The sequence below is a fragment of the Cavia porcellus genome, unplaced genomic scaffold (assembly GCF_034190915.1).
Source record: "Cavia porcellus strain 051 isolate PalLab524CR breed Dunkin Hartley unplaced genomic scaffold, mCavPor4.1 scaffold_4, whole genome shotgun sequence".
Taxonomy (NCBI): domain Eukaryota; kingdom Metazoa; phylum Chordata; class Mammalia; order Rodentia; family Caviidae; genus Cavia; species Cavia porcellus.
This window is the reverse complement of record NW_026947487.1, coordinates 117,988,544-118,010,631: the sequence shown is the minus strand read 5'-3', so window position 1 is coordinate 118,010,631 and position 22,088 is coordinate 117,988,544. Positions and strand designations below refer to the sequence as shown.

Genomic DNA, 22,088 nt, shown 5'->3' with positions numbered 1-22,088 from the left:
CAGAGCAGACACCAGTCCCGGTGCCAGGACACTGGGTTCCCCAGCAGTGCACGCCCAGCCCCTGGACCAGGGGCACTGGATACTGAGGGGGTGGGGGTGGCAGGAGCCCTGCCCTCTGGCTTTCTACCTCTGTCATTTCGCAAATAATGACCTCTGCCAGGTCCTTCCCAAGGCCACGAAGGAAGAGGTAGACAGGACAACACCCAAAACCTGCTGCCAAGTGACCCACAGAAACGCAGGCCCAGCTGGGCTCAGCGTCCCGGGCGCTGCTCCCCGAGGTGCCGCCCGCAGAAGGAAAGCCCACAAAGCGCACAGAGTGGTTTTATTAGAGGAGAAACAGCCGCCCCGTGGCCCCAGCCCACACTGCTCCTCGCCAACAGACCCCCCACGGCCCCCTCGCTCGCACCCCACAGCCCCAGGAGTTCACGGCCCTCCGGCCCTGGGGCGGCCCGCGGGCTGAGTCGGTGAAGGGGTCTCTGCGTGGGCTACGCCCGCTTCGGCGCTTTCCCCTCCTCGGCACCGGGCTCCGGGGCGTCACACGCAAGCTTCAGCCCGTGCTGCTCTGTCCTGGCCAGGGCATCCACGCGCTGCTCCCGGGGTGCCATCTCTGGGTGCTGTGGCTCTTCTTTGTAGAAAAGGGCAATGAGAGAGAGACACTGAGCATGGAGGGCCACACAGAGGGGACGGCCACTCGCAGGACCTGGAGAGGCCGGACGCCCTGCGGTCATCAGCGAGCCGCCCGAGCCCAGCACTCGCGGAACCGAGTCAGGCCGAGGGAGCCTCACCTGGCTCTGCGCCGCTGTCCTCCTCACTGTCCTCGTCCTGGTCCTCGTCTCCCGCCTCCGCATCCCTAGCCGAGTCGCTGTCCTCATCCGAGTCCGTCTCCTCCAGCCACTCCTGGGTCTCTTCAAAGGGGAGATGAACGTGGACATTCTCATGGTGACCCGGGAACGGGCTGGGGATGTGTGCCCTAACTTCGCTGCCCAGAGCCTGGGACGGTAAGAAGGGCTGAGGGCTGGGACCAGGCGGGCAGGCACAGAGCCGCGCTCCCCACGGACCGGGCCGCCTGCTGGAGGCCGCCTGTGCCCCAGCTCTGCAGAGGCGCACGGTGTGAGCCCCTTCCCGAACACTCGCTCTGCGTTCAGTGTTCGAAACACAATGGCCGGCCCAGCTGCAGTAGTGGGGAAGCGGGATGCAGAGCTCCGGGAAAGGCAGCGTGTGGGTGAGGAGGGGCCGGTGCGGGGGCACACTCCTGTCACCCCAGCACTCAGGCGGCTGAGGCAGGACAGTCACCTTGAGTTAGAAGCCAGCCTGGACCACGCAGTGAGATTGCCTCAAAGAAAAAGGAGCCAGGCGGGGAGCCCTGCCTGGTCGGTGATGAGGAAGGCACGGCCCCCGTGTGCCAGGTCCTACCGCGGGCCCGGATCCTGGACACCGCAGGCCTCTCTCCACACCCAGGCCCCGGTCTTAGGAAAGAGGCCTACAGGTGAGGCTCCCTGGGGTGACATGCGTCCAGCCAGGCGCACACACACATGCACACACCCGGCCCGCTTACTTGGGTCCATCTCCACCAAGGCCTTCCACTCCTCCATCCGGTGCAGGTCAAGGCAGTACAGGTCGTTGAGAGTCACCTGGCGGTCGCCAGCCTCAAACATCCCCCCGTAGACGAACAGCAGTCCGTGCTTCACGGCCAGCATGGCGCTGGAGCGCGGGCACGGCTCGACCCTGGGCCTGCTGGCCTCCCTGGCACCGGCGTCCTCCTCAGACGGGGCCTGCGCCGCCGGGCCCGGGGCCTGGAGCACTTGTTTAATGGTCACCACGGTCCCGTCCTCAGATACCACCTCCTTGACCACCTCCAGGGGTGCCGGGGCGCCAGCTGGCCCGAGCTCCCGCCCGTCGGCTCCTGCGGGCTCCTCGGCCTGGCCCCGCCTCCGCTTCTTCTTCTCGGACTTGGGGCCCTGTCCACAGAACAAGGGCGCAGAGCGTGAGCTGAAGGGCAGAGCACGGACCACTGCCCCGAGTGCCCCGATGGGTCTGTGGGGACAGGAGCAGGCGCCCGTCACCCTCGAGGAGGGGGTGCTCCTCAGAACGGGGCTTGCTCACATGTGGAGGATGCGCAGGTCCAAGCTGGCTGGGTTGCCCAGAGGCTGCAGCAGCCAGCGACCCCAGGACCCCACCCTCTGCCGAGGACACAGTAGGCCCTCGCCCTCTGTGTGCGCCCAGAAGTTCTCCCGCCAGGCCCCTCCTCGGGACCACTGTGCATCCGCCCTGTCCCATCTAGGCTCAGGTGCAGCTACATCTGGACCCTGCTGCTGCCCCGGGTGATTCCTCACAGACTCTCATCCTTACAAGACGCCATCTGCCACGTTACAATCAAAGGTTCCAACTGCCACGGCCCCCTGGTCTACCCGAGTCAGACCCACACTCTAGGTACCAAGACCTACTCTGTACCCAGGACACATCGACAAACCCCAAAGAAAGCTTTTGGGGGCCCCTGTCCTCTTGAGGCGGTGAGTGGTTTGGGAACAGCACACGAACCTTCCATTTGGTCTCAGTGCTCCGGACAGCAGCCGGACACCCCGCACAGGTTCTGCCACATGGTCCTCCTGACCACTGTGCCTGTGCGAGCCTGACACCTGACCACACCCGGGTTCTCTTCCTCAGGACCCTCAGAGGGGAGCCTGAGTCTGTAGCTGACCTGACCCGACACAGGGGAGCTGAGTCTGCTGGGATCCCCTCTCAGTACTGTCTCCCACTGTCCTGCCTGTGTGGGCAGGTCCTAGCTAGCAGCTGCCCGGTGGGAAGCCAGGGACCAGCTTGGGCCACATACAGAGGCACTTCTGGGATGCTCTCTGAGCCTTGGCGCAGCCCTGCCAGGCGCAGGGCTTAGCCCCCCATGCCAGTCAGGGCCCGGGAAGGACCTGGACCATGTTCTGGGGGACGATGCAGCGCTCTCCGAGCCCACCTACCTGCAGCTGCCCCGCGAACCAGCGGTTCTTGGCGGCATCGTAGAAGTACAGGTCGTTGAAGAACACCCCCTCCAGGCTCTCCTCCTCCTCCTCGTCACAGACGCCCCCGAAGAGCACTGTCTGCTGACTGGGGGTCACGGCCACTGAAAAGCCAGACCTCGGGGAGGGCCTGGCCCCCGAGGGGTTAATGCGGGTCCACACCCATCTGCCTGAAGACCAAGGACAGGGTCAGAGAAGCCAGGGGGACCTGAGAGCTGGCCAGGACAGGCCGAGCCGCGGCGCCCCCCGGATGAGTGACTGCAAGCAGGAGCGTGGCGCCTCCTTTGCTCCCTCTGCAGAAAACAAAGCGGACAGCTTCACGCCCCACCCAGCTGCCCCCCTCCGGCGCCCGGCCACTGCCCTGGGGCCACGGCAAGGCGTTCGGGAAAGACCCTAGGGTGTGTAGCCGCAGGAGGAGCCGGGCTGAAAGCAGGACTCGTGTGCGGGCCACAGTGGTGGGGCAGGAGGACCTGGCGTGGCCTTGCCGGAGTCCCGTCCTCCCCCCAGGCCCGTGCCAGGCCAGGCCTGGCCCGGCCCAGACCACGGGGCCGGTGCCCGCGCTCCTGCTGCCCAGGCCTTCTCTCCTTTCCTCAGCGAGTGTCCGATTTACATGGCCCGGGGTGAAGCACGGCAGAAAACCTTCCCACCACGTACAGTTTAAAACAAGATTCCACCAGGCATAGCAGCAGCTCATGCTGCAACCCCAGCAGTCGGGGGCTGAGGCAGGAGGATCGCCAGTTCAAGCCCAGCCAGGACAACTCAGTGAAACTATCTCACAATTAAAAACAGTAAGTGGAAGGGATGGATTTCAGCGGGAAGGCCCAAGGTTCAAACCCAGTACCACTTCAAACACACAAGACTCCTTCAAAGGCCCACAAGTGACCACAACAGCAGCCCCCGCCTTCCTCTCTCACCCCAACTACCCACAGCCCAGCTGCCTTGCACGCCTGTGGGGCTGAGCGCAATGCAGTTACCCTGCCCCAGCGCGCTTTCCACGATGACCTCATCCCGGAGCACGAGCTGTGTCACCAAGTGTGCAAGGGGAACGGGCCGCAGGGCTGACACGCTAAGGGTTAGCCCCCAGCTCAGGGGCTCCCTGCCAGCCGCGCACCCGTAGGAGGGGAGCATGAGCCTGCCTGCTGCCCCCTGCCCACAGCCAGGTGGCCAGTGCTCCTGGCCAGCACAGTACCTTCGCCCCCTTCCTCATGCTTCAGCAGAAACATATCGGAGTGCTGGGTGCCTCTGTCCACGTCTTTTCTGACTCTCTGTAAAAAGAAAAGGGTCGGTGAGGGCCACCCTGCGGCCCTGATGACGGCCGTGGAAGCCCCAGAGTGGGGGACACGCGGTGGAAGGGTGCAGACAAAGTGAGCCCGAGTCCCTTCAGCCTGCCCTTGCCAGCAGACCCAAGGCCATGCTGCAGATGGACACAGGGCAGTGCTGCAGCGTCCTGAGGCCCCCACAGCGCCAGACAGCTCATCCAGCTCCTGCACACAGGCGCACCGCCCTCTGACAGCGTACAGCCACCGTGCTCTCGGAGACCGGGCACACGGATGTGTGCAGCCGTGAACCACCGTGCCCTGCCTTACCCCTCAGCCTCGCGCTGCCTGACCTCAGGCTCCCCACCCAGCCAGGCACTGCCGGCCCGGGCCGTGGTGTACCCGCCTCTTCCCTGCATCCCGGTGCCTGCGGGCTGCCAAGTGGGATGTGCCCGCAGTGGGGCGCCCCAGCCCAGCCACCTCCTTGCTGCACTGACTGCGGAGTCCCTGTCCTGCCCGAGCTCCGGCCTCCTGCGGGCTTGTTGCACTGCACTTGATGAAGCAGTGTGACCCTGTCCCTGCCCCTCTCTTGTGTCCCTTTCTGCCCTGGACCTATCCAGAACCCCCACAAGACAGTCGTCTGGTCTCCCTGGGCTCCTCCGGGCTGGTAAGCTGCGCAGCCCTTGCCTGTCTGCTTGTCTGCCTGTCTGCCCTCCGCTCCTTCCTGGGGAGACAGCGTGGAGGCTGCCGGGACTCCAGAACTGCCTTCCAGGCCTCCTGATGGTCACTGCAGCCCGTCCCTGCTGATGGCCTGGCCACCTGGCCAGCCTGTCAGTCAGCTCTTGCCCAGGAGGTCTCACTCTGACCGCCTGTCCATCCTGTGCTCTCCAGGACACTGTGTGCCCAGCCAGGCTTCAGGGGTGGGGGTGCGCCACCTTCACACTGCAGCCACGGCCTGGGGCACTGCTTCCCTGCAGGGCAGACCGCCCTCTTCCTGGTCAATCTGAGGGCTCCGATGGCTGCACACATGCTGGGTGGAACACTCCACTGCTGGAGCAGGCCAGCTCTGGCCACCAGGAGTACCCTCTGTCCACCAGCAAGGCAGGCTTTGTCACGTGGAGCTGCAGGATGCCTGAGGCTCCACAGGCTGGTGTGTGGTGTGGAAAAGCCCTATGTGCGGGTGGGTGGCGTTCTGGTCACTGTCGGTACTCAGCACAGGACAGGGGAACTATTCTGCTTTTGAACATTTAAACAGCCAATTGAACTGCTCACAGACACTTTGTGGGTCTGTCTGGGCCCAAGTACACCAAAGCCAAGGACACCCAACTTCAGCCACGTGGAGTAGCAGCCGTGACCCCAGGGGAGGGGCCTGGGGTACACGTGGCTTTTGTTCCTCTCTGGAAACATCTGTGCCATCCAGTGATGCCATCTGAACACAGTACACCGTTCCTACAGCCAGTGTCTGTGTTCCTCTGCTGCTCGGTGCTGGAAGGGACGCCAGGCCGCCCGCACGCCGAGCTGCACCGCAGGGCCTCTCCACAGGAGTTTAATGGAGGAAGCCACACAGATTCCTGTGCCCGAGCACCAGGGCTCGGTGTGACTGGGAAGGGAATTCCCAGCCAGAGGCCTTGTCTGTGGCAGGCCTGGGCACCGTCGCTGCTCAGGGCCTGACAGCGCTTTGGCAGGGTCCTGTGTGCCTGCACCTGCCCATGCGAACTGCCCTGAGTTTGCTGACAGTGACATTCTCTACCCCGAGTCAGCTTCATCTTCAACTGCTCCTTTTTCTCAAAACAGCACGGGAGGTGAACTCAGGGCCTTTGCACATCACACCTCCAGCCACCCATTCCCCCCTAAGTTTTCAGGCAGGGTCTGGTTGAGCTGCCCACGCTGGGTCAGAACATGCGGTCCTCCTGCCTCAGCCTCCCAGCATGCTGGGCCCCGGGTGCACCTGGCTGATGTTCACACACTTCCCACCAAAGCCTCGAGGGCAGGGGAGGGGGGGCTCTGCACTCAGGCCAGGGCTGCGCCCCGACAGCCTTCCAGTCCTCCATGCAGAGCCCATTCCCTCCTTCCACAAGCCAGGGCTCCCCAAAAACTCCATCGCTGTCTTTGAAGGGAAAACAAAAACCTGCCTTTAGGCTTCTTTGTTTGGGGTCCCTGTGCCACACAGCACTAGTCACGCAGGTCAGAGTGGCTTTAGGGTCGCGCAGTTACATCGGTCTGTGAAGACAGATTCAGCTGCACTAGAAGTCAATGAAGTCCACCAAACTCTCATCCAGGGAGCACAGGCGCTCACTAGGATTCATGGACTAGAAGACCCAAAAATGGCAGCCCTGGAAATCAATCTCCAGGCCAACGGCAAGCCTCGATCATTTCTAGCAGGCAGCAGAGGGCAGGGACAGAGGCTCTGGTTTTTGTTTGTTTTTAATGACAGGGTCTTGTTATGTAGCCCAGGCTGGCCTTGAATTCATGGCAGTCCTCCTGCCTCAGCCTCTCAAAGGGGGGCTTCCCGCTGATGTTAAAATTTATATTGAAATGTAAACAGAACCTAGCACAGCCACAGTGAGCTGGAAAGGCCACCACAGCCAGCCTTCTCAAGGCCACAGCCTAACTTCAAGAGGTTCTGCTCGGAGCAGCAGCAGGCCCTGGCACGGGACCAGCAGTCAGGGGAGACAGGATGAGGCCTTTCCCTCCAGCAGCGATGGTCAGCACAGGTCCTCAGGCCTCCAGCGGGAAAGGCTGGAGCAGACAGTGCTGTAGCAAACGCACACCTATCCCGGGACACACAGACCCCAGCACCTGCTTCAGCCACACCCAGGAGGGGCCCTGGGAGACCCAGAGCTTGGTGTAAACGCTGGCACCGCACTGCGTGCAGGGGAATGTGGAGAGGGGACATCAGAGGTCACAGAGGGAAAAGCATCATCAGATGCTATGCAGACCAAGCTCCTGCTCCCAGAAGCACTTGGTGCAAGCGGGTGCCGGCAGGATGCACGTGCGGGAACGATGGAGTCCAGGAGGCAAAGCAGCCCGACAACTCCTGCCCAGGGACAGCAGGACACACAGACGCAAGCTCTGGGGAAGACACACAAGTGACCAGCGAGCTCACAAGGAGCGTGTGATCCTGGCTGTCTTTAGAGAACTGTGATTTCAGTGTGCACCAGAGTGACCTTGACGAAAAAGATGAACACTGCTGAACACAGACTCGAGGTGGACTGAATGGCCTGGTCCAGGGCAGGCACCAGAGGCCCACACCCACTGTACCCACGCAGGGCCCCCGGCCTCCTCCAGACGTGCCGCCACTCAGGCTGCGATGCTGCCCGTGTGGCGTGGCCTTCCTCCTGGCAGTGAGCCTGGAGGCAGCGCAGGATCCATTAACAGGACAGAAGCAAACTGCAGTGCAGCGGCAGAAGGAACGGCAGGGCGTGGTGGCTCACGCCTGTAATCCCCGCACTAGAGAGGCTGAGGCAGGGGATTGTTCTGAGTTCAAGACCAGCCTGGGCTACACAGTGAGTTCAAGGACAGCCTGGACTATATAGTGAGACCCTGTCTCAAAAAACCAAAAAAATTAAGTCACAGATGAAACAAAGCATTAGGAAGCCACAGACTCAACGTCCCGGGACATGATGGGAGGGTGGGAGCCGCGCTCGCCTCTGAGGCGCAGGCAGGGACTGCACGGGAGAGGCCGGCAGGACCACCCAAGGGGTACACACTCCGCGAGGGGAAGCTGTCCCCAGCTGCCTGCCGGGGACCCACCCTCCTGACGACACGTGAGCAGTCAGGGCTTGACCTCTGACTCTCCTTGAAATACACTGTGGCTGATGCAGGATGGAGACGTGTGCAGACACAAGACCAAGTGACAGCACAACAGGACAGGAGGGTTGCGTGGGCAGGGACACGTCCACTGCAGATTCTTCAAGTTAGCTATGTGTTTGAGAAGTTTCAAAACACGGGACTTTAAAAACCCTGCATGGAGATGCTGGGCATCTGTCTTGGGTCTGCTGTGTCCTGCTGTGCTCAGAAGGGTGGACAAGAGGAACTGGGGCGTGCTGGAGAGAGACAGAGGCACCTGCGTATGTGTGCAGATTGGAGAGCTAAGCCACAGCCCGGCTGCAGTGGACGGGAGCGCCAGCAGGGTCCATAGCTGAGGAAGCAACACCCGAGACACAGGATGGGTCCCACTGCAGCCCTCTGGGGGACACGGGTTACACCATGCTAAGGCAGGAAAAGCATCGGAGTGTACCCCAGGAACAAGCTGACACTATTCACTAGGGGCGGCTCTCGGTCCCCTGATGCACCATCTGGCCTGAAGCACCGCTCCGGGAAACGGGACAGAAGCAGCAGGCAGGCGCCTCCCGCCCTGCCCACGGGCCTCACCTGCTTGGAGTAGCCTCCGTAGACCATGATGCTGCCCTGGGGGGTGACGGACATCTGGCAGCCAGAGCGCGGAGAAGGTCCGAGCCCCGACGGGGCCAGCCTGCTCCACGTGAAGGTGTCCAGGCTGAAGGCGTACACGTCATTGTAGTAGACATAGTCCCTGGCCGGAAGAGCACAGCGCAGGCTGTCAGCAGGCGGGCGCGGGAAGCAGGCTGCCGGAGGGGCGCCGGTCTACGGGCGCGGGCTCACGTCTACTGGAGCCAGTTCACACTCACGCGAAAGGCTGCAAACCCGTGAGCTTCATTTAAAAGCTAGAAATGGGGCCAGCCCACAGAAGCAGAGGGATTCAATCTGCAATCAGGCTGGGCTTCCCCGCCTTGTTGGCAAGCTCACAACTCCCAGTGATTATACTCGGTGCTCCGTGAGGAACCGTGGTTCAGGTGAGTAGTGCGGGGAGAGGGATTTGCAGCCCGGGAAGAACTGTGCTGAGACCAAGGCAGAGCGGGGAGCACTACGGGAGCACAGGCACAGGGCCGGGAGCGGCCCCTCTGCATCCCCAACCCCAGCGAGGCAAGGAGGCCCTGCCTGGCCCCACACCCCACCACGCTCAGTGCCCGGGACACAGGTGCCCAAGGGGTCAGCACGCAGTGCAGTGGGGAGACTTGCTATCACAGGTCACTGTCGCAGAGTGAGACAGAGTGAGACTGTCCAGCTGTGCAGAAGGCCTAAGGACTCTACCCACTTAGAAACACTCTCCCTCACCCGAGACAGCTGTCCGGAGCTGTCCTTCACACACAGTGCAGCCAGCACTGAGCAGCCCAGGCATGGCCAGGCTGCCCAAGGCTGCTGCTGCCCTCCTGGAGAGCAGCTCGCCACAGCTGCTGCGCAGACTGGCAGGCTCCCGCTGGGGCCGGTTAGTAGCAGACTGGCATGCACAGGGTCCCGGCTCGTGAAACGTTCGTTACATCCTACTCTGTCCTCAGGCTTACACCTGCAGATTTCCAGTGGAGAGATTCTGTCCTCAGGGAAGAGCAGCGCCTGCCTGCAGGACAACTCTGACAGCTGCTCCCAAGCCAAACTAACTTAGCTCAGTGATGGCCAGGTGTGCAATCGTACTGTGCTTTTCTGTCTGTACAAAATACTTCCTAAACAATTTTAAACAAAGTACAGATAAGGCTTTGAAAGAGTTCTGGTTTGAAGACGGTTTCAAAGTAAAGGCCACGGTAACACCGGATTTGATGGATAACCCATCAGGGCAGAGGAGGAAGGAGCAGGACGGATCTCGCTGGTGCAGGGAGGGCTCCTCCTGTCCTCCACAGAGCTCCAGAGGACAGGTGCACCTGCTGCCAGCACCAACCTTGCGCTCTCGTGGAAGCCACCAAAAAGGATTAACTGTCTCTTCCAGGCCACCATCCGATGTCCACTCCGACCTGAAGGACCACCTGTTGACCTAAAATTAAGCACGGTTAAAAAGCCATGAGTCGCTTAATGTCCTGTTGCTTTTTTAAAACAGTGGATTCCTGTTTTCCAGGCACTCTCAGAGCACCATTTAATCTGAACCACAAGCTACCACAGCCACCCCGACAGTCCAGCTACCTCCTAGGGAACCCCTAGAATACACCAGAGAAACCCTCCGTAGCCCTGGGCAAGGCTCTCTTCGGTGGAACATAGGAAAGTGAATTCCACGAATAAACGGCTTTAACAAGGAGCATGAGCCACCGCCAGGTGAGCCACGGGTGAGGAGAGACGCTCTCACACACACAACTGGCAAGCAGCTGTTCCCAGAACACACGCAGTATGGCAGGTGACTCATGACAGCATGGGTGATGCAGGTGTACTGAGGGTCACCAGTACAACACGGGGAACAGGGAGACTTGAGACAGCTAATACAGCCACGGGGGAGCTCAACATCACTTGTGGCGGAGGACACAAACCACAGCCAGAGGGCTGCCACACTCAGCACCAGTGTGTTTTCTTTAGAAAAACACACAACCACAGAAAAAGAGTTCATTTCTATCTGAATCTGCTTACTGCCGTCGGTCCTAAATATGGAGTCTATAAAATTCAGCAGGTCCCACTCCGCCAGAAGTCTGTACACAGCACAGAAAGCACATGTGTCGTGTGTGCAACGCTGTGGGCGCGGGACTCTCGGCTTGTCCGGCTGTGTGTGGACTGGCATCCTGGTGGGCGCGTCACCAGGGCCTGGGCCGGCTGCCGCAGTGACGTTCCCACCACGTGGCTGTGCAGTCACGGTCTGCACACGTTTAGAGTGCAGAGGTGCACACTTGGCACCAACTACCATTTAAGGCTTATGCCTCACACGAATGCAGAGCACACCACACTGCCACACGCGGCCTTGGCTGCACAGAGCACTCTCCATGAGCCTGAGCGCGGGGCAGGCGGCTGCGGAGGCAGCACTCTACCCGCCAAGGCCGGCCCAGCCCTCCTCTGTCCACAGAGCAGCCTGAGGGCCAGCCCGAGCCCTGCGCTCCCCCCATCGCCCCACCGGGATCACGGGCTCAGGAGGGCTCCAGGCCAGTCCCAGCACGTGGCGTGGCCTCTCCATTCGGCGGTCATCGCTGCCACTCTGGCCCCTGCGAGTCACCGTGGAAGCACTGCTGTGAGGGGCTCACTCCATGTGGAGATGGGCCTTCTGTGTGCACCTATTCACCTCAGCAGCCTCGTGATGCAGTTCCCAGCCTGGTCTCACCTCACAGCCCAGAATCAAGACCCGAAAGGCCGGAAGCCTGTGAACCTGTCTGCACCCCCAAAGCACAGGACTCGACCCCCACCGAAACCTACCGCCAAAGTGGACCCCGCAGCCGGTCCCTGTTTCCATGTTCACACCCCGCTGCCTCACCCTCAGTTCCCTACATGCCAGCCGTGCCAACCTCCCCGCCCTCTGTCCCCATGTCCCCCCTCCGAAGGACCGCAGTGTGCGGTGCCCTACAGGGAGGCCAGGCTCCCTGGGAGCTGCTGCTTGGCCCTGAAAATCAGGACTTGTGCTCAGCCCGGCCCTTGCAGCTCCCCAGACGCCTGCCATCGGGTACCTGGGAACTTGGCTGCAGGCTCGGAAACAACTCCACTTCAGTCTGGGAACGAACAGTCAACTGTGACGCATACTGGCTGTAAGATGGCACACTAAGTGGGTCTAGTGAAGACCCAAGGCTCGCTCCTTTCTGCAACATTTTTAATCAGTTATATCTGACCATCTACTAAGCGCTTTGATTTATAGAGAAATGTGGATTTGGGGCCATTAGTCCAGCTGTTAATCTGTGTGATAAATAGCTTTATAAGGATTTCTCCCATCCAAGTACTAATCAGGCCCGACCCTGCTTAGCTTCCGAGATCAGACGAGATCGGGCGTGTTCAGGGTGGTATGGCTGTCGATCTTTATAAGGATTTCTAAGACAAATAAGTGAATGTGATGCTGGGGAAGGAAAAAAACCGTGGAGACAACCTAGGGTCTGTCAACAGATGAGAGGATAACTAGCCGTGTCTACCCACAGGAGTGGGACCAGACAGCCACAGCGCAGGGAGGCGCGCACACAGGCCACGGCACGCGCGACCTTGCTGAAAGAAGGCAGCCACGAGAAGGGAAGCAGGGGCTCGGGAAAGCGGGGCTGCGCAGGGGACACACAGGGCTTCTTTTTAGTGTAGGGAAACCTCTAAATTTAGACCTAGTGTTAGTTGCACAAATTTGAGTCATGCTAAAAACGACTGAATCACACCTTCATTTTAAAAAGTACCGGGGTTGGGCTCTCACAAAGATGGCAGATCAGTAAGCAGCAGCATACAGAGGCTCCCCGGAGAGACCACTCAGATGCCAGAATAAAACATCCTGGAGAGGTCCAGACAGAGGGAGGTGGGTCCTCTCGACCCAGTAAGAAACTAAAGGGAAAAGAGCTGGTCAGTCACACAGTACCAGGGCTACCACTGGAGGAGCAGCTCCATTACCGGCCTAGGCGCGCTCGCTGGAGCCACCCGAACTCGCGCCGCTTTGTCCTGCCGGATCCTGGATCCATGGTCACGCTGAAGTTGGAGGTCGGAGAGCCCAACGGAGAACAGAGCAAGGGTGGAGATCTGCACTAACCCACCGTGAGTGCTGGGAATAAGACCTTCTCATGGAAAAGGGGTGACCACCTGGATGACATGTTGGAATCAGGGAGGACGGGCAGGAACAAGGAACAGCAGTGACTTCAGTCAGCTGCCCCCTCCCCAGAGCAGATTGGTGGGATCTGCATGGCCTGGGTCACACCCTGGCCGGGACCCAAGAAACCATCCCAAACCATTCCATACGCGGTGCACACTAACACAGTGAAGATCCCTGCAGGCTGACTGATCCGGAGGAGAGGGGCCAGCATACGCCATGGCTGCTGGTACCTCAAGGACCAACAGCAAACTGGAGAAGGCAGAAATCCCTAGCCAGCGCTTCAGATGAATCATAACCAACAAAGAAAGGGTCTGGGCCCTCCACCATACAACTGTATGGAAGAAACCAAAAACATGACAAGGGAAAGAAATAAGAAAAAGTCCCCAGCCCCCAGCCCTGAGCATACTGATCCAGGAGAGGTAAGTACAAAAGAGATTGAGGGCAGCAAACATGCAATATCAGACACGGCATCAGTGGACATAAAGAGATATCCTTTGAGCTCACAGACGAGCTCAAAAGTGAAATATTAATTCAAGTAAAGCAAGATATAAGTAGATAATAAAAGAAATGCTAAGCACCCCTCAAGAAGACGCAGATGGAACAATAGAGGAACACAAAAAAAGGAGAGAAACGTTTGAGAAAGAATATACATAAAACCTAGAATACATGAAGCAGATTCAAAGAGATTACCAGGAAATAAAAAACTGAAAGCTGGCAAAACTGCTTGAAAGAAACTAAGGATAGATTATCCAAACTGGAAGACAGGTTTGCAACATGTGGTCATGAAAGGAGAAATCTCTTAAAAATAACAAGGAAACAGGCAGTAACAATACAAATGCTAGAAGATGACAAGAGGATCTATAACTTAAGAATAAAAAATATGAGCAAAGAAGCAGGAATAAACACAAATGAAATACAAAGGTTGTTCACAGAAATAATTAAAGAAAACTTGCAAGCATAGGAAAAGGAAATAATATTCAGATGTATGAGGCATACAGAACTCCAGCCACCTACAACCAAAACAGAGTTACACCCAGACATATAATAATCAAGATCCCAGAAATTCAATATAAGAGCAGAATATTAAAAGCTGTCAGATGAAAGAAACTGGTCATCTATAAAGGAAAACCCATCAAAATCATGGCAGACTTCTTGACACAGACCATCAAATCAAGAGGAACTTGGAGCAAAATTATTCCAAGCCCTGAAAGAAAATAACATCCAGCCCAGATTGACGTACCCTGCAAAACTGTCTCTAGAAATAAATGGAGAAACAAGATGCTTCCATGACAAAGAGTAACTGGGGGAATTTGCAACCACCAATCCAACCCTACAGAGGATACTGAAGACATTTTAGAGAGAGAGAAAAAAAAATATCAGGATTTCAGGAACAGCATCAGAGAGGCCTCAATGAATGGAGCAGACGGTGGAATGAAGGAGAAAAGCAGACAACCAATGGCAGAAAAACAGCATAGCAGAGATGAGGCAGAGAATCACTGCCTCATTTAATCATTAACACAGATGGCCTTGATACACTTACAAAAAACAAACACAGGCAGAGTAGATCAGGAGGTAGGATCCACTGAGATGCTCTGTATCGGAAATACAATCAACCTGAAAAAGAGTTTATGGACCGAAAATCAAATATGAGAAAAACAATGCTCTGTGTGACAGAGAAGCAGAAGAAATAGGGGCAACTCGACCAGCACCTGCAGACAGGGTGGAAAGACAGGATACTTCTGTGCAGTAGAGAAGCACTCAGCTGTGACAAAGGAAAACCTTGGGGCTTTTGTAGGTAGTGGAATACAACTAGAGGTCAAGTCCAGGAGGGAGAAGGTTCGAAACCACTTAGGTAAATAGCACGTTGGCCCCTCAATCTAAAACGTGAGGGAGTTGGTGGGACCCAAAATACACAGTGTACCCTGTGGGAGTGAAAAGGGAGGAGCAGTCTAAGAAGGCAGAGGACACTGTTAACAGTGTATCAGGACTTAAAACCCACATTACTCACACTACCCCGTTTAGATGGACTATATTCTGTTCCAGTTTGTCTAGTTGTACTAGATTTGAGGGCACAGACAGCTATCCCGAAAATAGCAGGATATAGTACAATGATCATCCTTAATTTCCTATTAACTTAATTCTGAAGCCCTGTATAACTTACACTGTTTTATCTTGACTGACCTTAGTTGAATATGGTTTGTTAGATTGCTGTTTTGTATTGACAGACTTTATTCAAATTTGTTATGATTGATAGTATCAAGTCTGAGAGTATAGGCAGCTACCCTGAAGATGACAAGACTCACTAGGATACCCACTCTGGAAGGATTATTACCTGCTTTTGAAGTTTTACAGTCTATAGTGTTTTGTTTTTATATTGTTATGTACTGCTATATTCAATTATACTATATCTGATGATATGGAAAGTTCTATTGAAGATAACAAGAGACACCACAGTAACCACTGTAGAACACCTTGTACTGTGGTTTTATATGACTTTTTCATTTCATGTGTTTATAGGAATATGTTTTGTTTTGTCTTGCTTTGTTTTGTTTTTCCCTCTAATACAGAAAGGATAGAAATACATGTAGAGACTCACGCATGTGTAGAACCTATAAACAGTTTATGAGAACTGATCATATAACGCATGATGTGAAATACAGCAATACTATTATTCTTTGTTCAGAGTGATTTTAGCCTGTTTTGTTTTGTTTAATTTCAACGTACATGAAGGTACAGACAGCTACTTTGAAGAGAAGGAGAGACACTATGGCAGCCATTGTTGACTTCCCTATTATCTGATCTTGAAGACCGAAAACGCCTTCCTCATCCTGTTCAGATCAGTCCTGTACTGTTGTTTTGTATGAATTCTCTGTATGTGAAGATATGGACAACTATTTGGAAGAAAACAAGAGAGAATACAATAGACAGTGCAGATCTCTGGTGGTCTTGCTTTGAAATTTATGTAGCTTACATTGCTTTCTTATGTTCTATTTGGTTGTGTTTAATTTTACCCTCTTTAAAATAAAAATAAAAAAGGAAAAAAAAGTGCTGGGGATTTGGCTCAGCAGCATAAGCACCTTCCTTGCAAGTATGGTGGTGAGTTCGATCCCTGGTACCAATAAAAACAAGAAAGACAAAAAAAGAAAAAAATACTGGGGTTGAACCGAATGCTCAAGCGCTGAACTATACTCCCAACAACCATCCCCCTTAAAACTTTATTTTAAATTTGAGACATGATCTTGCTAAATTACCCTCACTGGCCTTGAATTTGTAATCCACCTACATGAACCTCACAAGTAGCTAGGATCCATCAGACACTTCAATGATACATAAAATCACAGCACAAAAAAGCTGCCAGTCCACTTGGAGGCCTCTGCAGAGGCACATTGTTGTGCAGCAACACAGCACGGTGGACCATGTGGCTTCTAGGTGTCCCTAGGCTCTGCCTCCTTCTCTCCAGGTGCTACCGGTGTCCTCTCATTCTGATCGGAGCCCCAAGGGAAGCCTTCCTAGTGTGGAGCGGGTCCCGCCTGCCTTTGGATGACCTCACGCAGGCCTTGCCCGTCTGCACCTGTTGGTTAAAATGGGCAGGAAGAGGCGATTCTGCCATGGCTGTCTCCCGACCTCTCCACGTCCTCTGCCATCAAAGCCTGCCAACACTGCCACACAGGGCCCTGAGTCTGCCTGGGGGTCTGACCTCCTTCAAACTCACACCCATGCATACACTTTGAGGACAAGCATACAAAAATCGAAATAAACACTGTCAGCACACAGACTAGGTGTAATGAAATGGGTAATCGGGACTGCGCCTTTCAAACCAGTGCAGCTGCGCAGACGCCTTACAGTCAAGGCAGAGTTTGGGGAAGCTCGGGCCGGCCATCCTCATCCCAGCACGCACAGGCGGCCCGAGGGGTCCCTGAGGCCTGGACTCCGAGTGCTCATTCCTCTCGCATGGACACAGGATGCCGGCAGGTCCCTGTCACTGCACCACCACAGGCCTGCCTGCCCAGACACCACACCAAGGCCCGCCGCACAGTGAACGGGAAGGCCGGGAAGGCCGGGTGGTGTGGCCACACTGGCAGAGGCTGTGCACGCCGTGCCTCACCCTCTGTGAGACGCTAACAGACATGCGTGGACAGCAGCGGCTCTCCTAAGAACGCCCGCCAGCCGCAGCCTCCCAGGGCCCTGGGAAATGCCTGGGGATAAGGTCATGTGAGGGAAGGGCTATGTGAGACGCAGATGAGCCTCCCAGAGACGACGCCAGGCAAGGGGTGCCAGCGGGGCCACGGTGAGTGCACAGGGCCTGGGGGCTTCTGAGGGGGTAGCACTCACTGAGATCTCACGCGGCAGCCGTGTTCACTGAGAAAACCTCACCAAGCTGTACGGGCTGAGGACTTCCATTCACAAATATGGGGCTTCATTAAAATTTACCACACAGAAAGACTTTTATATCAACCAGGCATCTGGGCCGTTCGGGCCAGTGCTGGCCTCCCACATACCAAGCCCTGGCCGCTACCCTTGGTCACTGTCAAGGCTGCTGGCTGCTGGCAGGCACAAGGATGCCTAGAGACAAAATCTGCAGACAGTGGCACATATGGGGCCCCTTCCACCCTCAGGCCCCAGAAGAGCAGCTATCACTCAGAGGCTACGGGCCCGCTCTCTCCTGCCATTCCAGCAGAGATTGCACTTCAGGCGAAGGCCAGTTCACCGAAGACAGCTCCTCACACCGCACAGCACACGTGGACCAGGTCCATGGCTGGCTGCAGAACTCTGACTCAGACCGAACATCGGCTCTGAAAAAGTACGCACATAATGCACATACGTGCTAAAGTGACCGGGCACGAAGGGAATGCAGATTGTCCTTCCACAGGAAACAACCCCTTTGAGACTTCCAGGAAGACGGTGGAGTAGTAACTAGCAGAGAAGGAGCCTCGCCAAGATTGGGGGTCTGAACGCTGCCCTACAGCAAGCAGGGGAGGGAGGCAGAGAGAAGTGGGTCCCGGACCAGGCAGGAGCCGAAAGAGAACCGACAACCCCGACAGTGAGGAGACAAACCCGCGGGGGAGGAGCAGCAGGTGGCTGTGCCTTCTCCCTAAGCCTGGCCTCACCCCGTGGGGGGCGGCTTGAACCTGCAGGGCACGGTGACTGCTGGTCACCGAAACCTCTGTGGAGCAGGGCATGAGTGTCCACAGGGCAGTGGACACAGCGGGCTGCAGTGGACTGCAGGGCTGGTGAGCTGTCCCGCTTGGGCCTCCCGCAGGACAGTGCAACTGCAGGGCATCTTGGCGAGGCCAACTGAGCAGAGAAGCTGCTGGCGCCACCTACTGGCTCCGGCCGCCTTCAAGCCCGCACAGGGCGGCCGGCGGTGGGCTGGGCCTGTCTGCTCCAGCCTGGCACCCTGGACTTCAGCGGAGAGAGAGGTGCACCCCGCCACCCGGTGCTCCTGGCTCGCTGGGACTGACCGCTGTGGACCTGGCTCTGTCTGCCCACAGCGCCTACCACGGCAGGCAGCAGGCGCTCACCTTCAAGGGGCCACTGTCACTTTTCATTCCTTTCTCTTTAGTTTCTGTCTTTCCTGTGTTCATACGATGTGAGCGTGGTGTCTAGTTTGCTGTTGCTCGGTTCTGCTGTTCTGATTGCTCCTTCTCTCCCTGCCTCCGGTCCTCTGTCCCAGCTCCTCGCAGTTGGCACGGCCCTGCTCTGTCCTCCAGCCTCGCTTCTGATCGCTTCCTTTCCCTCTATTTCTCTATTTTTTCCCACTAACTTCTTTTTTTTGTTTTTTTGTCTTTTTCTTTTTTTATCGGTACCGGGGATCGAACTCACGACGGCACACTTGCGAGGCAGGCGCTTATGCCACTGAGCTAAATCCCCGGCCCCAACCCACTAACTTCTTTTAAATTTCCTACCCTGAGGGTAAAATTGTCATACTGAGGGCTTATTTACTGCATACGATTTTCTGGTTTGTTTTAGGTTTTGTTATATAACCACAAATCTAGTTGATTTGACCAAAGGTGGCAAATTTGAGGATACTCGGCTTGTGGTTTTCTGTGCTGTGTCTGATGCTGCTGTTACTGCTGACTGCACCACTTTAGCTAAAGTGACGTAACTGTTCTGCTGGTCATTCTTCCTGATACCCCAAGACTGAGAATGCGTGAGGGTCATATAAATACTGTGGGCAGGGCAGAAGGACCAGGGTCTGGGCCACGCAGGCAGCAACTCCTCATCCCCAGTAAACTGAAGAGGTGGGATCCTGCAACAGGCCCAAACCCCAAGCCAGCTGCACCCGAAAGACACCGCGCAGAAGTGGTCACTCCCTAAGGGTTCTAGGTAACAGCAGTGAAGCTACTCAGCATAGATCATTTGCGAGCATCAACCCAGGAATTAAACTAAAATCAAAATCCTGTTCACAGACACCATGGCAGAAAACTTCTGGGCATGGAAAAAGATTTTGACATACAGATAAGTGAGGCATATAAACCTCCATTAGCCATGATAAAAAAAAAAGTCTACAGCAAAGCATATAAAACCAAGATTCCAGAAATTCCATATAACAACAGAATATTAAAAGCTGTTAGAGAAAAGAAACAAATCACCCATAAAAGAAAGCACATTAGAATCATGGCAGACTTCTCAACACAAACCCTCAACTCACGGAGAGCTTACAGTGAAGAATTTCAAGTCCTAAAAGAAAACAACCTCCAACCCAGATTGATGGACCCCATAAAATTATATTTCAAAACTGATGGAGAAATAAGGTGCTTCCATGACAAAGAACACCTGAGGAAATTCATGAATAACAGAAGAGCACTCCAAAATGTTCTGAAGGACATTCTAGAAAGAGATAAAAGGGCTACAGCGCCATGAACCCTAACGGAATGACTCCTCCAGGCAAGGCCAACAATTAAACCGAGGTGAAGAAAAGAGAGCCCAACAGGAAAACAACACGACAAAGACAAGTCCGTGCACATCATTATAACCATCAGTGTGAACGGTCCCAGTGCACCACTCAAAAGAAATACTGGCGGAGCGGATCAAGGAGCAAAGCCCAACAACACGGTACAAACAAGGAACACACTTAATATAAAAAGAAATTCACAGGCTGAAAGTCAAAGGGTAGAAAATAATACTCCATGCGACAGGAACCTGGATAAAAGTAGGGGTCAACTAGATTTCAAACCAAAACTGATCAAGAGAGACAAAGGAGGTCACTGCATTCTTGTAAAGGGAACAATTCAAGAGCAAGAGACAACGACCATAAATGCATATGCACCAGATACCAGAGCATTCAACTATACGAAACAAATACCAACAGACATGAAAAATCAAATAAACAGGGGCCGGGGATTTAGCTCAGTGGCATAAGACCCTACCTGGCAAGCACAAGGTTGTGAGTTCAATCCCCGGTAAGGGAAAAAAAAAAAGATCAAATAAAGTGTAATACAATTTTAAGAGGGAACCTCAATAACCTCCCTGTCACAGACAGACAGATCAACTAGACGAAAAATCAGCAATCAAATATTAGAGCCGAGCCAACCTTCTGAGAAGTGGACTCAGTGGATGTCTACAGAGTGCTCCACCCCACAGCAGCAGAACACATAATCTTCTCAAGCGCACACGGGACGTTCTCCAAAACAGACCACACACTGGCTCACAGAACATATTTAGTAAGTACGAAGGAACTGAAGTTATCCCACGCATGTATCAGACCACAGTGCAATGAAATGGAATCACTGGCAAACAAAACCACAAGCTCCTCATAAACACATGGAAATCAAGTAGCACCGTCCTAACAACCAACAGGTCACAGATGAAGTTAAATCAGACAGTTTTTACAATCATTTTTTGGTCTTTTTGAGACAGGGTGTCACTATGCAGTGCAGGCTGGCCTTGAGCTCACTTTGTAGTCCAGGCTGGTCTTCAACTTGCAACAGTCTTCCTGCCTCAGCCTCCTGGGATTACAGGCGTGAGCCACCACGCCCAGCTAGTTTTTATAATTAAACGATAATGCCAATGCAACATGCAGAACTTAGGGACACAATCAAGGCAGTCCCTCAATATCCATATCAGGAAAACAACACAAGCTCAAATAAACACCTTAGAGTTGAACCTCAGTCCTTTAGAAAAAGTGCAAGTCAAGCCCAAAGCTCGTACAAGGGAGGAAATCCAAGAATTGGTCCTTTGAAAGATTACATAAAATTGACAAACCCTTAGCCAACCTTATCAAAAAAAGAAAAAATTCAAATCTAGGCAATTAGGAATGAAAAGGATGAAATCCCAACAGATCCTGCATAAATCCAGATCACCAGTACCTACTTGGAGAACTTGTATTCTAACAGATGGAAAACACAGACGGAGCGGACATATTCCTAGATGCATATGCATTACCAAAGCTGAGTCAAGAAGATAGAAAAATTCTAAATCAACCAGTAGCAGGCAATGAGACTGAAGATTTTAAAATCTACCAGCCGGGCATGGTGGCTCATGCCTGTAATCCCAGCACTCGGGAGGCTGAGGCAGGAGGATCACTGTGAGTTCGAGACCAGCCTGGACTACAAAGTGAGACCCTGTCTCAGAAAAAACAAACAAAAAAAGACATTAAATTATCATTCTTTGCAGACGATGTGATACTCTACATAGAAAACCCCCCAAACTCCCCAAAATACTTCTAGGTTTAATAACCAAATGCAGTAGCATAGCTACAAAGTCGACACTCAAAAACCAACAGCCTTCCAGGACACGGACATCCAAGTCACTGAGAGAGAAACCAGGAAACACCTTCTCATCACAGCCTCCAAAAAAGCGAAACCCCTAGGAATCAGTCTGACTGAGGAAGTAGAAGACCTTCACACTGCAAATGACAGTACTTTGAAAATGCAGATTGAAGAAGATACCAGATGGGGCTGGAGATTTAGCTCAGCAGCGTAAGTGCCTGCCTTGCAAGCAGGCAGTTGTGAGTTCAATCCCTGGTACCGATAAAAAGGAAAAAGACAAAAAAATAAAATAAAATAAAAGAAGATACCAGAAAAGGGAACAGTGTCCCTTGTTCTTATATAGTAAAAACTAACACAGTGAAAATGGACATATTTCCAAAATTGCTATTCAGATTTAATGCCATCTGGATTGAAATTCCAACAGCATATCTCATGGAACTGGAGAAAAGAATCCTAAAATTCATTTGGAACCAGGGAAGACCTGAAATAGCTCAAGGCAATTATGGGCAACAAAGGCAAGGCAGGGGCATCACATTTGCTGACTTGAAATTATGTTACAAAGCTACAGTAATAGAAACAGCATGGT

The 22,088-nt window shown here is 54.6% G+C and overlaps 1 protein-coding gene across 3 annotated transcripts in view; it reads right to left on the bottom strand.

Moving 5' to 3' along the window:
- Positions 1-307: 307 nt before the first annotated feature.
- The window catches only part of Klhdc4 (kelch domain containing 4), a 37,680-nt gene continuing 15,899 nt past the window's right edge, over positions 308-22,088 (bottom strand). For 2 of the 3 annotated variants that reach the window (XM_004999375.4, XM_063247747.1), the window contains 7 exons: positions 9,996-10,088; positions 8,639-8,798; positions 4,198-4,273; positions 2,970-3,178; positions 1,556-1,958; positions 786-905; positions 308-625 (listed from right to left, as the gene is read on the bottom strand). In XM_004999375.4, the coding sequence (XP_004999432.2) occupies positions 486-625; positions 786-905; positions 1,556-1,958; positions 2,970-3,178; positions 4,198-4,273; positions 8,639-8,798; positions 9,996-10,088 (1,201 nt within the window). In that variant the 3' untranslated portion in view covers positions 308-485. The remainder of the gene's footprint in view (positions 626-785; positions 906-1,555; positions 1,959-2,969; positions 3,179-4,197; positions 4,274-8,638; positions 8,799-9,995; positions 10,089-22,088) is intronic. The other variant, XM_004999376.4, reaches the window with a different exon arrangement.